The following is a 15978-nucleotide window of genomic DNA, read 5'->3' on the forward strand; positions in this document are numbered from 1 at the left end:
GACCCCGGGTGTGTGGCCAACTATCAGCCAATTTCTTTATAGCCATATCCTGTTAAAATTCTGGAACGCATCGTCAGTAAGTCTCTATCCCAGTATCTTGAGGAGTTTTCGCTCCTTGACGAGATGCAATTTGGCTTTCGGCCCAAGCACGGTACTGAAACAGCACTTTTTACCGTGCTTGATGATATGAGGATGTGGGCGGACAGTGGCCAGTCAGTGCTCTTGGTGCTGTTGGACAGGTCAGTGGCTTTTGACACTGTAAACCACGGTATACTGTTGGAGAGACTTAAAGACCAGGGTGTGACTGGTCGCGCCCTTGACTGGCTTTCCTCTTATCTAACAGACAGGACACAGACAGTGTGCCTTCAGCCGTTCTCCGCTAACAAGTCTTCCTTACGACAGGGGGTCCCGCAGGGAACAGGGATTTGTCCTGTGCTCTTTAACATCTATTTGCAGCCTCTCATTCCACTTATTAGATCCTTTGGAGTGGAGGTGGTGAACTATGCGGATGACACCCAGCTCGTGTTTTCCTTGGAAGGGAATGATTCCATTTCCCTGGAAAGTTTTCACGAGTGTAGGACTAGCACCACGAAGTGGCTTAAGAAGAACTGGTTACAATTTAACCGCTCTAAAACGGAAGTGGTCCTGTGTTCTTCCAGAAGATCTGTTCAGCCTGTTTTACCCATCTTTCAGTTGTCCCCTAATGGCGCACCTATTACCCCTTCTAGCACAGTACGCAATCTGGGGGTGATGGTGGATCAGGACCTCCAACTGAATTCTCAGGTTAACAAAACAGTTGGTACTTGTTTCTAGCTAATCCGAGTGCTGAGAACGATTGTCCCTTTTTTGCCTAACTCTGCTAGAACGCAGGTTGTGAGATGCGTAATTCACAGCAGACTTGATTACTGCAACTCTCTATATCTGGGTGCGCCTAACACCCTTATCGGGAAGCTGTACAGAATACAAGCCATTGCAGGGAAACTCGCTTTAAATAGGCAGCGAGGAACCTCAACCACATTAGCCTTGCAAGATTTGCATTGGCTGCCGATCCACCAGCGAATTCAATTCAAAGCTCTATGCACTGTCTTTAGGGCAGCTCATGGAATGGGCCCTAAGAACCTGCAATTAAAATGCAGCTGGTATTCTCCAACTAGAAACCTTCGTTCTGCTTCTGCATTCCTGATGAATGTAGTCAGGTTCAGGCGGTCCAGAACAGGTGGCAGATGCTTCTCTGCCGTTGCTTCTCAGCTATGGAACACTCTCCCTTTGGATCTACATCAGGTCCAAAGTCTTATGGATTTCAGGAAAAAGCTGAAAACGTTTTTATTCCCTAGGCTGGAGTAATTTTTCCTTCCGATATCCTCTCTTTTTCTCCCTTCCTGTATCACACCTCGGCTGCCCCTATTAACTTCTGGTGGGGTCTCCTCTTTTTTAAGGGCCAGGATCCCCGTCTAGTGATAGAGCGCTATATAAGCACCTCATTACACCTCATTACATAAAGCTCCTTCTGGAGGCCCTCCATGCTCCCGGTACTAGTCTTCTAGACCCGGACAGCACAACATGGCTGCTGCTGACCAGAGACAAGATTCTGCCCTCCTGCTGCTGAGCCAAGCTTGAGCTGGGGAAGGCAGAACAATAGGTATCCTGTCACAGGGAGGTGTGGCCAACAGCCAGACAGGATTTAGTGTATTGGGACCAGGTGGGAGCACTTGCCAGTGCCACTCAATCTGCTTGAGGGGCACATTTGGTGCCCTGCTTGCATAGTCCAGTTCAAACCAGCTCAGGGAGCCATTTGCTCCCGCTCTGGTGCGTAAATGGACAAAGGACATAGAAGTATCCTCCCCACTGTCTGATCCTTTCCCTCGGAGGGAACCCTGAATTGTCACAACCCTTTACTTAGGGTACTTAAGGGCTTGCCTATAGGCGGGTCCTAAGATTTGTCGTGGGACAAGATTGATTTCGAGCCACCACTTTTTCTTCGACCTGGGCACTCAGGACTTTGCTATGGGCATCAAGACTGCAACTGGGAAGACTCCTGCTGCTCCTGGTCTTGTCGCCCTGCTCGTCTTCTGCAATGTCAGTGCCTGTTCTCATACAGGAACCTTCCAAGGCCTGTGGGCATCAAAAACACCTGAAGGAATCTCCCTGGAAGGGAAGGAGTCACTTCCCTGCATCTGCAGGCACCGCAACTAAGCTGACAGGTCTGCTGCTCCTGGGCTCCTACAGACTCCGAAAGGTTCAGCAACACATGTGGTGGTTCTTCACATCCATTGAGGCCTGTCCTGTCTCCTCACCAAGTTTGAGGTCAGTATCCCCGGTCAAAGCCGCGGGAACCGAACCCTTGGGCACAGCTTCGACTTGCTGGTGCAAAGGCTTGTTGGTTTCCGTCCTCCAAGATCTTCGGGCTCCAAGTAGCCCCAACCTCGAGTATCTCCTGTGACGAAGATCTTCGTCCTCACCGCATCACTCTGCACCGTGGGCCTGCATCTTTGGTGAACTGCTCGAGGTCCTCTTGCGACTCCAGTGCCTTTGGCCTGTGGGTCCTCTCGAGGGTCTCCTTTAATTTCTGCAGGCTCCTCTGATTGCTTGGGGCCTTCTCTGACTCTCCTGCTTATGGTGAGTCACCTGGACCTTGCTGGTCCCGACACTGCACCTTCTTCGCTTTCCACATTTTTTACAGTTGCGAAGGCTTGTTGGTGCTCTCGATGGACACCAACTCCTCAACTCACGACATCCGACGTGGGACAGCTCGTGAACGGCTCCTGGTCTTCCACAGCATCGCCTGGTCCTCACAGCTGCAGCTCCAAGGTCACCGTCATCTCTCTGCCAACATCCGACATCGGTGGGCATTCGTCTTCTGTGCCTCCTGGTTACTCCTGAGTGGCATAGACTCTGTCCCCTCTGCTTGCAGGTACTTCTCATCTTGAATCCACCTTTTGGTTCCACTGGACACTTTCACCTTCTCCAGCAGCGGCATATTCCTGAAGTCCTCCATTAAGTTCAACTGCGGTTTCTGATACCACTTAACACCTATGCACCCAGCTTCCCTTGTGTAGGTATCCTGGTTCCTAGGGTATCCACGGGAAGGGTGGCTCTCCAACCTTCTGTCTTCCACTGGGTTTCTTACGGGTCCACAGGGAAGGGTCCATCTTTAAAATTGCAACTGCAACTTACCCATTGACTTGTATTGAGCCTGTGGTGGTGTTCCCACTCTGCACACAGTCTCCGTGGGGCTTCTGGTCACTTACCTCGGGTGGTTCCTTGGGTCCCCAGCACTTCTACGTCTTCTGGGGATAGTTTTGACTCAAGTCTTGATTTGCATTCCATTATTTTAGTATATGGTTTGATCTCCCCTGGCGATCCCTGTTTATTAGTGCTAGTTACCTGTTTCTATTGAAAAGTATTGTGTGCATTGTGTATATCTCAAGCTAGGAGATATCTGTATCTGTTAGTGAGTGTCTTATAATAAATACATATTTTTAAAAATACACTGTGTGGCTCTTTTTCACTTAATCTATACCAATAAGAAAATGTTCTGGTAAAACAAACTGCTTTACACTCCTTCTGGACTAAGCCTGAAGGCTGCTCTCCACAGCTACCAGTTAGAGAGCTTTCTAAGGTTGTCAAAGACCACTAGAATCACCATAAGGGTTGTCTGGATTAGTGCAGGGTGGCCACTTACACAAGTGTGCACCATATACTAAGCCAGCTTCTCACAGGTACACTTCCATTGACTTAAAGTGTAGTACTCGATGACTACCAATGTGACCAACACCTCTGCACCTGGGCACACCCAACCAGGTAAAACCGAACTGCTGCTGGTTTCTTGGGCTTTGGCATCTAAGCACCTTAAGTCCCAAAAGGCACACTCAATAAAAGTCGGCAAATATGTGTATGCAGTGTATGTTTCTCCCATAGGATAACATTACCGCGTTTGAGGCTCGTAGCTCAAAGCAGATATTTCTGCATTTTACTGTTATTTTGAAAAATCGATAACTCAAAAAGTACTTACCTGATCTAGATGATCTTGGCATCTAAAATTATATAAAAATCTGTGTTACTTTTCTAAATTGGTCTCAGATTTATTATTGTGTATGTGTGTGTCTCTTTTATTGACCCGGAGTGTATACCAAATTCTTAACACTCCTCTCTGATACGCTTAAGCTGCTCGACCACACTACCACAAATATAGCACTTGGGATTATTAAAGTAAGCTCCTGTAAACCAATAAAGGTCGCCTGGACTATTTGCATGTGTACCCCTACATTGGTAGACTACACAAATAGCCAGCTTCCTACAATAGACGACTGCTAGAGATTTTGGGACTTCAAAGAAGGACATGAAGCCAAAGAAAAAAAAATTACTTACCAGTAACAGATGGTTTGTATCTTGTAGTGCTGTACATTCGCATGCTGTGCACACTCCTGCAATACTGATGTTGGGTCAGGGACATAGCAAGTTGGGGCTTTCAGTTTCGAGGTGACTCATAATACCTCCCCAGAAATCCGCAACACATGACGACACATTCTATTTCAGGTTGTTTTTTTTCTCGATATTGCGTTTGTGATCTAGAGCATACATGGCACAATCAGTACAATGCACGATATTAAGGAACGAGTAAAACTACATTAATCTGTGCACAACCAATTTAGGGAATGAGCAATAATCTACAGAAGCAAAAACTGCCCCCAATGTTGATATTATAAATGATCAATTCTAGATGATCAAAAGGTTTGGGAATGAGAGAGGTGTGTGTGTGTGTCCCCAGTGCTGTGGGTGTTGAAAAATGTCCTGAAGTGTACGAGACCAGAGACATAAACGCAACTACTATAGAATATATTATGTAAAGAATGTGGAAATGTGTATGACTAGATCTAGGTGTGTAAGAGTTCTCAAGGACAAAGATGGGGAAACAAATGAAATTCACAGGTCAGTGATTTGAGATATAAGGAGAACCAACTGAAGTATATGCAAAAAAAGGTGTAAGGATGGAGTAACACTTGGGTTTCTGGAATGAAGGACTTCTAGTATATTCAGATAGTAACAGTGTGAATGAAGGAAGCTTAATTTATTGTGTCACTGGAGGAAAGTGAGCAATGGCCATGTCAAATACATGGTGCGTCGCTACTCACTCCCAATCCATCGCTCCAGGTCCAACCACTCTCAGTGCTGGGGTCCCGTCTGTTCAACCCAATCCAAAACCAGTGTTGGTCACGTGCGTCAGACTCAGGCTCCCTAAACAAAGACAAACCACAAGGACATTAAAGAGGTTTAACACTTGTTCCCAGTAACAACTCCCCACATCTAGATTGTTTGGTGAAAAGACAAAACAACTGCTTTCATACTAACATGCATTATAACCAAACCTAAAGAGCAGGTTACGGAGGGGTAGAATGGGAACGATGTAAAGCTCTAAAACAGCGTGGAGTGGCTAGCAGGAAGACCTGTGCTGGAAGGCTCAAAGACTAACAAAAGGAATTTCTCCTTCACAAAAAAACACAGACAAATACCTCCTTCAAGCAAAAGTGACATGACTAACAGCGCTGGAGAAGCCAATCGGTCTCACATATATAAACTATTGGCAAATGGTCTCACATTTATAAACTATTGGCTTTGCCAATGCTTTCTTGTATAGCGTTGTTAAAAAAAAAAGTAAAAGAAAAAAGATATTTGAAAATACTGTAGCACAAGTAAACATACCTTAAGTTAACTCAAAACTGAACATTTAATTCAAAATGCTCAATCTTTATAAATTATATGGTCATTTTTAAAATGACAGAGGAGCCCAAACAAAACTGTTGAACCCGACCCACTTTAATAATACCACAGAGGACTAGTTCAGGTACTTAAGAGCATAACAGCTGCCTGAGGAAGTGGCAGATTTTCAGGAAAATATGTGTCAATAAGTTTGCACTTGACTCGCATCAGGAATTAGGAGGGTTTCCGAGGTTCTGGAAAGATTAGAACAGCAGTAAGATGTTTTCCTTTAAGTCTGTGACATATTAGTCTATCGAGGCTAGGGTGCCATGAATAGCTAGCCGCCTGGAGTCAAAAGCGGGACGTCCGGTTATCGACAGGCAGCAGCAGGACTTAAAGCAGTAGGAAGCTGCCTTGCAACTTCACATCCCATTGGCTCTTCTCTGTTGCTGGTTTGTACATCGTTTCCTTCCCTTTCCTTTGTTGTTTCCTCCAGTTTACATTTCCTCGGTACCCTTGACCTCCTGGCTGATCTACACTGAACTTGCTCTATCGATTATGTTTGGCTTTCCACCCATAAGGCTCTTCGACTCTTTACCCGCTTATCCTCACCTTGCTCTTCTTTTTTTTTTGGCTCTGGCATTTTACTGCAGATTGACTTGTACGACTCTGACCTTTTTTCGCCTTTGTTAGGACCTTGCCCTTTGGACTCTGCTTTGGCTTTGTTGTCTGGCTATATTTCTTCCACTCCTTTTCCCAACTTACACGTATCCCAAATCCATTTCTGAGTTTGGGACTTACCGGGTTCACTTCTTCCTTGCTTATGTACTCTGAGACCCATCCTTACGAAGCCAGTGAGTAGACGTGCTTATTATATGTTTGTTTGGAATATCGTCCTTGGTCAATACTGCACTGTGGTGTGGTGTTTGACCCGGTTTTGTGCAGTCTAGTTGGTACGGGCAGGAACATATTCTGGGGAATGAGGCAGATTGCCATCAAACAAGTTAGATAACACTTGCAAAACCTGACAACTTGGAACTGGAACACATGCTTCGGCACTTTGGTGCTCTGCATCAGACTGGGAACAGGATTTATAGGCCTCTGGGAGCAATTACTTATTTCACTCTAGCCAGCTTAGGTACCCTTCAGCCTCAAAAGTAGGCTGAGTGAGAGCATTAGCCTACCCCTCCCCCAGCTACTTAGTTGCTGTCCATGTGTGCCAAGCTGGGATTTCAAGCAACATGTGGAAGACAGGAAACATAAGAAGACCAACCAGATGAAGTCTGTTCTAAAGTCAAATTTGGGGAAAAATGTACGTGTTGTTGTGATTTGATGGGTGAGCTGAGAAGCAATATGGAGGTCACAAGGAAGCAGGGATGTAGGAGGGGGTGCAGTAGATGGAAGAGAGAGAGAGCAAGAAAACACATGCAAACCCCAGGAGTGTTCAAAGATATAGATAAACCTAATTTCTTGATATGAGCCATGGAAGCGATGGGCTGACCCAAAGATCATTGTAGGTGACTGGTAGAATTTAAGAAGCATTAATAATACCAATTGTTTTGGCTCTTGTTTACTGAGGATGTTTACCAAGTATCACTAAATAACAGGGCTGGTAACACACAAGTACAAACCATGTCACCCTGAACTAAGTTCTAGCAATTTCTTGCAATATAAATAATAAAGTTAAAACACAGAGTACAGGTAGTGGCAGCAGCAGTGCAACATGTCTGCACACAGAGAGAACAACTTCACTAGACAAACACACATTTTAACATAGCATTACATTTTGGTTAGAAAAATCACCCCAACAACCAACTGCACCCACACACATACATCTTGTCCATGACCCTTTGCAAACTTCCAAATACAGATCACCAATGACCTTCTTGGTTAGACCTACGTGCATTTTACATGTAGTCCAAGCCATTAACAGGAAAAACAGTGCATCTAAAGAAGGAATATCAGAGGAAAGAAGGCGGAATCAAAAGAGTGAGCTCATTGTGGTTCTGGATCTCCACTCCTGCAGCATTTCTGTTAACGATACACCATTTAATGATCGGGTTGGTCATTCTGACCAACCTCTGAAAACAAGCCATTTTATTGTAGTTTGTATGCATGTACCAATGTGTCCAGGCAAGCTCATGCATGAACCTTCTGAGGCACTCAATTTGGCTCGTGAGTTCAAGCTTCTTATAAGTAATAAATGTTTCTCTATCTTTCCTTTCATTCATCCAACTAGCTCACCAGACTGCTTCTCGGACAACTGCAGTTTGTTTTTGTTCATCAGCAATTTCGGTCTTACTTTCCCTTCATATGATCCTTTTTTTTACTGTTTACCACCTCCCATTTCTGGTTCTTCTCTATTCTCTCTGTCACTCTCACAGATATTGTTGCAGTGTTTTGGTTCCTATAGCTATGATCCTTCTTGATCTAGCATTTGATTTTCTCGGAATTTCTAGCTCCTGCATCTGGGTAGGTATTAAGGATGGGTGGATATGCTAAATATCCCCCTGGCACTTCTGCTAATTTTTGTAGCTATTCAGACTGCTCAAACATCCCTAGCACATACATGGGCCCATTGAATTAAGCAGTACTGGATGACCACACTATGTAGCAGGGCTGATTTAATTGTGAAAGGCAAGTAAAGACTTGCAGGCAAATTAAGTAGCACATTCACAAACAGGTACTTCATGTCAGGAAGGGGGTATTAAGCATTATTTACCACTTTGTAATGAATGAGCGTGGTGGAGCAATACTCCAAAACCGCCCACACTGAGTTTCATTTAGAGAACAAAAAGGGGGGCTGTCATCACACAGTATCACCGCTACTTGGACTGAGGGTGAATGGGCACAGAAAAAGCACTACATGGCAGTGTTCCTATAATGCGGAAAATGTTACTTACCTTGTAAGCCTATGTTTGTAGCATGTAGTGCTGTAGATTCATATGCTCTGAAAACTCCTGCCATCTAGTGTTGGGCTTGGATGTTTGCAAATTGTTTTTCTTCAGTGAAGTCTCTTGAGTAATGAGGCATGGTGTGACTCCTACTCTTTGTGCATATTGTGCATGGGTACCAACTCCACGTTAGATTGTTTTCGTTTCATGGCTGAACGTATGTATGGAGTGTGAACGTAGTTATGGTGCAAAGTGCAGTGGAATACAGTGAGCAAGAGATCTCACAGACAGGCGCCCACGGAAGATGGCTGACGCTTGTGAATCTACAGCAATACACACTTCAAACAGATGTTTGCAGGGTAGGTTGTATTTTCTGTTCGTAGAAATGTGTAGCTGTTGTGAGGAAATGGGATTTATTATGTGGTGCGATTGTAGTATCTCAATGTGTAATAAACCTACCAACCGTATAGAATCCTCAGGCTTCATTTCTCAAACCTCCAGCTCAAGCTGGGGTAGCTATGGCTCTGAGTAGAAGGGCTTACACAAAGGAACAAGTGTAAAGCATTTAAACAGCAGGGTCCTGATGCAACAGATGACGGATGCTTAAGATGCTCAAAGGATGCTGTGAATGCAGTGAGGTTGACGGGGGTCTTGCTGCAACTATACTTGGTCAGCGAAGGATGATCCTGCTCACAGGGTAGATGTCCCTCGAAGTCCTGCTGACAGAAATCCAGTTGCCACTGGATTACCAGTTTGCCAAGTATCACGGTCGCAGGCCAATATGTCCTGGGTCAAAAAATCGTCCTCTGGAGGCTCTAGCTGCACTTTCACAACACCCCTGGGCTTAGCAAACTCAGATGTTGGTCTCTGGTTGTGGGTTGAGGATTTTCGGCTACCAGCTTGCCCTACCAGGCTTCTTAGCTGTTGTGTCCCTGAGCTGGGAACAAGAGGCCAACTCACAGACCCGTGGAGTCTCTTGGCTTTGGCTGGGCTCTGGAGACAACTTCTCCTGGAGTAGGACGCAGCAGGCATCAGGTCAGTCCTTCTTCAATTTAGTCGAGATCTGAGTTTGGGTGTGCCAGTGGTGCCCTACTTATTCTCAGAAAATGCCCTCAGGGCAGGATGCAGTTGATAGCCAATGGGCTAGCAGATTCACACCCACCTGATGACCACTTCCTGCGAAGGGTGGCACCTGGGCAATCCAGGATGCACCATTCTGCCCACTTCCAATATGGTAGGATCCCTGTACCGGCATGTGGAGCTCCCTAGTCTAACCCAGAGGTGTAGCTACCAAGGGGGATACACGCCTCTGCATAAACGGTTTGGCAGCTGGTTTCCCCTCTCCTGTCCAAAGTGCCAGCCAGTTTGCAGAGCAGCCCCTCTCCCAAGTCTTACCCATTAGGTCGTCAAAGGTGGCTTCTCCTTTGAAGCTTGCCTTTTGGACCAACACTTGTGTGGCTTCCTGCAAGAGGGAGGAGACACCTCCTTCCAGAGCAGGCCCCTAGTTCTATCCTTTCCTTGGAGTCATTAGCAAGTCCCAGTAGGACAGAAAGCAGTTTCGGCTATAGGATGTGCAACCAGCATGGGGACAGAGAACTAAAGGCAACATAGTGGCAACTTTGCTGAAATTGCACACTGCAACTTGTTACATTAATTTCGACCTGAGAATCAAGTAGGGCTTAATGTAATGGGTTGTTACATATATTAGATTACCTACCTTGGTCACACTGTTGTAAGGTTAGCACAGCTGAGGGGTCAGTGTGTAACTCTGAATTCGTCAATTGGACGGCCAAGCTTTTCAAAACTAAAAGCAACAGTTTTGTGTTTTTATTATCAGAACATGTACACATACATGCCCTGCCACTGGGATAGGAGCCGATTCGACATATCAATTTAAGGGTAAGGGCACAGACACAGAGGTTTGGCCTCACTGCAATCTCGGAGTCAAAAAACCAGCAGCATTAGTCTAAAAACTTCGGGCCGGCCATACAAAAAGAGGCAATTCCTTACAGCTGTAGAAACACATACTCAGCATAGACTGTAGAACACTGCCCTCCAGTAGTGATGGCTAGTGTGTGGAACATCATCTAGCTCCCATGCTCAGCTGACAGACTAAGATACTGTAAGGAAATGGAGTGTATTACATGGTGTGGTTAGGTGACCTCACCATGTAATACACTTACAAACAAAGCAAAACCAAAGGGGATGACATGGCTTGGCAGTTTGGGCTGGACTGTTCCCATGAGGCACAGGGTCAGCCTGATTTGCACATGGCCATGTCTGAACTGGGGTGGCCGAGTGAGCTAAAGAATGATGATGGATTAAACCCAGATCATTTGACTGGGCGTGAGTGCTTGCATTGTTCAACACTCCGTCCATCATCCACTTCCCTTTGGTTTTGCTTTATTTGCCCTAAGTTGTCAGGGTATGCCCAGACGTGGTTCCCTTGCTCACTTTGCCACTTGATTCAAGCTAGCCTGGCTGATGATGGCTGATTAGCCAGAAAGCCGTCCCAGTATGCTTGTTTCCGGTCCAGGGACGACATGGCTTGGCAGTTCGGGCTGGACTGTTCCCATGAGGCACAGGGTCAGACTAATTTGCACATGGCCATGTTTGAACTGGGGTGGCAGAGTGAGCTAAAGAATGATAATGGATTAAACCCAGATCATTTGACTGGGGTGAGTGCTTGCATTGTTCAACACACAGTCCATCATCCCTTTAGTTTTCCTTTGTTCGCCCTAAGTTGGCAGGGTATGCCCAGACGTGGGTCCCTTGCTCACTTTGCCACTGGATTCAAGCCAGCCTGGCTGATGACGGTTGATTAGCCAGAAACCGGTCCCAGGATGCTTGTTTCCGGTCTAGGGAAGACATGGCTTGGTAGTTCGGGCTGGACTCTTCCCATGAGGCACAGGGTCAGACTGATTTGCATATAGCCGTGTCTAAACTGGGGTGGCGGAATGAGCTAAAGAATGATGATGGATTAAACCCAGATCATTTGACTTGGGGGGGGGGGGAGTGTTTGCATTGTTCAACACTCTGTCCATCATCTCCTTTGGTTTTGCTGGGTAATAGAATGACAGCAGCATCTAGATTGGGTGGGGAGTCTGGGAGCCTGTGATGGCCTATGGACTTCCAGGAAGAGCGGAGCACCGAGCCGGCAGCGGTAGCAGCAGCTAAGTGCTTTTTTTATATTATTATTTACCCCATCGCTTTATTTTGGCAGCAGCTGCCCTTGCATCTGGGTGCAGAGGTTTGGGTTTTTCGGGTTTCTTCATCAGGCAACACTTGTGGTTTAGGTGGCCTGCACAAAGAGGCTGCAGGCGGTGGCAGAGTTCATGGGGGGGACAAATTCACAGTGGACTCTGTCTCTTGAGGGCTTGGAGACCACCCTAACAAAGCTGGCTAACTTCAACATGCGCTGGGGAGCTCGGGTGCAGTGGTACTTGGAGGCGTTGAGTGTTGGCGGTTCTGGAGTCTTTGCGGTTCCTCTTTTGAGTCTGCAGGACGCAGGGGACAGTTCCGCTGTCCCATGGGAAGTCCTGGTACTTGAGTGATGTGCTGGCAGGTCTCCCAGGCTTTGGAGACTCAGTAGGTTCAGGACAAGTCATCTTTTTGCACAATTGTGGAAGTCAGCAGGTAGGCCGACAGGGTTGGCGCCATGTTAGTTTCTGGGTCTTCTGTTCTTGTTGTGTGACTCTTCACGTCAGTCTTTTTTTTTCAGGTCAGCAGGATCTGCTTTTCTGGTGCCAGAGGCTACCCAAAATACTGTATTTAGGGGTGTTAGGGCAGTGTAGGGTAGTATACAAGGGGCTACTGACCTTTGGGGCCACTTCACACCCTATATAGCTACTTCCTGTGGGAAGTGGGCATAACCCTGTCCCACAGTTCCTAAGTTTGCCAACACAAAGATGGGTGACTCTGAAAAGTTGTGTCCATCTCAGATTAGGCCACCTTAGGGTTGGTTCTAGCTTGGAGGGGGGAGGGTTGCACACCTACCTGATTAGCTAATTTGCCCGCCTATCCATGTGCCAAAGGGTTCTGGATAAAGGAGGCCAGTTTCCTCTTCTGTGAGGAAAGCCAGACTTGTATTTCAAAGGCAGTAGCTTCTTTAAAGCTCCCCTGCCATGGAATGCTTATCAGAAGGTCATCCTGTGGGAGGGGTAAACACCCTTTCCACAGCATATTTGTTTCCGACCTCCAGAGAGTAAAGGCTCTCACCATTGGGGGTCACACACTGGTCTCTGGTGGCAGGCTGGCAGAAACCAGCCAGCCAACATACCAGGGGCTGGTAGGTTTTATGGGGAACCTCTAAGGTGACCTCTGGGTGCATGTGTTAATAAATCCAACACTGGAGTCAGTGTGGGTTTATTAATTTGAGACGTTTGATACCAAACATCTCTCTCTTTAGTGAAGCCATCATGTAGCTGGGGAACTTGTTTTCACCAGTGTCCAACTCATGTTCTAAAATGACTTCCCTGTTCATTTGCACTGGCAGTAATGGAACTGACCAGCAAAGGGGCATATCTGCTCATGCAGGTATGCCCTCACATGTAATATAAAGCACCCTTCCTAAGGGGTGTAAGGCCTCCTGTAGGGTGACTTACAAATGCTACATGCAGTAGTAGGGCACATGGCACACAGGGATGTGTGTCATGTTGGGTTTTCACTTTTGTCTGCACCAAAACATGCAGCCTGAAGTGGCAGTCTTGCCTTTGTTTGGTGATGGATCACCTTAGGGTGGCACTCCTACTAGGGACTTACAGAGACTGCTAAATGTATTGCCAATTGGAGGAAACCCTTGTACAGGTTTAGGAAAGAGATCTGGCACTGAGGACCTGGCTACCAGTAGAAATCACATCAAATACCAGGCAAAAAGTGGGGGTGACCAATTCAAAAAGGGGTCCTTTCCTACACCTGGTAAGCGGCAGGATGGTGAATCAGACCTCGGGTCTTTGGTGCCTGTAGCTGCAGGTGGCATGCTGGACTGGACCAATCAACCAGAACACTAGAGGGCTAGTAGGATTCAGGGAATACCTCTAAGGTATTCTATGGGTGAATGCATTAATAAATCCATCACTGGAATCAGTGTGGGTTAATTGATATGAGGTGTTTGATACTAAACACCATAGGTTTCAGGGAAGCCATATATAAATGGGAAACTCATGTTGACCAATGCTCAGTAAACACCTTAATCTGGCTTCACTGTTCACTAAAATATTGAATAATGGAACTAGACATTACCGGGCATATCTGCTCAGACAGATATGTTCTCACATGTAATATAACACACCCTGCCTTAGGGCTGTAGAGCTTGTTGTGGGGTGAATTACAAACAGTACATGCAGTGTTAAAGAAACACGGCACACAGGTGTGTGCCATGTCGTGTTTTCACTTTTTGGAGCACCTTGTCACGCGCCTGTATAAGATTGGTGCTGGGTCCCTTAGAGCGTTATAGCAAACAAATGATGGACAGAATGCTGGGCTTGGGGACCACCCTCCCCCAGTCAAAAGATCTGGGTTAAATCCATTGTTCATTTGCCCAATACCCCACCCCAGTTTGGACCCAGCAAATCAGTCTTGGCCCTGGACCCCATGGGAACCGTCCAGACCGAACTGCCATGCCAGGTCCTCCCTGGACCGGAAACAAGCATCCTGGGACCGGTTTCAGGGTATATCACCTTTCTTCAGCCAGACTAGCTTGAATCCAGTGGCACAGTGAGCAAGGGACCCACATCTGGACATACTCATCCCATTTAGCGGAAAAAAGTGTTACAGCAAACAAACTATGGACAGAATGCTGACAATGCAAACATTCTCCCCCAGTCAAAAGATCTGAGTTAAATCCATTGTTCTTTTGCCCACTACACCACCCCAGTTTGGACCCAGCCATATGCAAATCAGTCTTGGCCCTGTGTCCCATGGGAACAGTCCATACCGAACTGCCAGGCCAGGTCCTCCCTGGACCGGAAACAAGCGTCCTGGGAACGGTTTCAGGGTATGTCACCCTTCCTCAGCCAGGCTAGCTTGAATCCAGTGGCACAGTGAGCAAGGGACCGACGTCTGGGCATACCCATCCCACTTAGGGTGAAAAGTGTTACAGCAAACAAATGATGGATGGAATGCTGACAATGAAAACATTCTCCCCCAGTCAAAATATCTGGGTTAAATCCATCCTTTTTTTCCCACTACGCCACCCCAGTTTGGACCCAGCCATATGCAAATCAGTCTTGGCCCTGTGCCCCATGAGAACAGTCCTGACCGAACTGCCAGGCCAGGTCCTCCCTGGACTGGAAACAAGCATCCTGGGACCAGTTTCAGGGTATGTCACCCTTCTTCAGACAGGTTTACCTTGTCCCACTCCGGGAGGCACAACAAGTACTGCTGTCCCTGGGGATCACTCTAACTTAAAGGCCCTCGGTACCCCTGGTACCATATACGAGGGACTTACTAGTAAGTTAGGCTAAGCAAATTGGAGACAAGCCAATTAAACATGCACCATTTTAGGAGTTAGAGCACATGCTCCGTGTCCTGTTTAGCACGGCTCAGAGCATTTCAGACCATTACGCCAGAACCTCGTAGTCAAAATGTCGGCAAAAAGTGGAGTAAACCTGCCAAAGCCTGTTTCCCTACAGCCATCCACACAGGAGTGCGTAAAGGTTTGTGATGTTGACCAAGTGGGCACCATACAAATATTCACTAGTGAAATAGTTCCTAGAAAGGCCATGGTCACTTCCTTGTTATGAGGGGAGTGTGCCACGGGAGGAACAGATGAGACTGTTTGCTTAGTGGCACCAGGTTTGGATACATTTGCCAATCTGCCTAGCTATGCCTACCTTGACTTGGAAATGAAATGCCCTCGGTGAGGTTCTGCAAAACCAACAAAGAACTGATCAGATTTAATGAAAAGCTTGGTCATGTCGATGTAATACATAAGAGCTCTGTTTAAATTTAATATATGTAGCATTCGTTATGAAACTGAATCCAGTTGTGGGAAGATCTATAGTTTAGGTAAGGTGGAAGGGCGATACCACATTAGAGAGGAACTTAAGATTGAACCTTAGAACAACCCTGTCCTTGTGGACCTGAATGAAGACCTCTTCCAGTGTGAGTGCTTGTAGTTCACTAATTGAAAACCTTGAAAATCTCCAGTCATTTTTATGGTCCTGAGGATGGTCTCCCATACAGCTGACACTGGAGACCCAAACGTCGACGCCACATCTATTTATTTTGTCGGATCGTTGACCTTTTGTCATTTGATGTGTACAATGGACACGATTACACGAGGATGAGTAGAGTTTGCGTACATAGATCTATGGTATTAAACATTCAATTTTATTTAGACATCCACATGATCGGTGTATTAAGAGTTTATTTGTTGATTTACCCT

General features: G+C 46.4%; 1 protein-coding gene across 1 annotated transcript in view; it reads right to left on the reverse strand.

Moving 5' to 3' along the window:
- MRC2 (mannose receptor C-type 2) overlaps positions 1-15978 on the reverse strand; it is a 531676-nt gene that overhangs the window by 182873 nt on the left and 332825 nt on the right. The window contains 1 exon segment of the mRNA XM_086923828.1: positions 5133-5235. Within this exon segment, the coding sequence (XP_086779954.1) occupies positions 5133-5235 (103 nt within the window).

Source organism: Lissotriton vulgaris, chromosome 5 (assembly GCF_964263255.1).
Source record: "Lissotriton vulgaris chromosome 5, aLisVul1.2, whole genome shotgun sequence".
NCBI lineage: Eukaryota > Metazoa > Chordata > Amphibia > Caudata > Salamandridae > Lissotriton > Lissotriton vulgaris.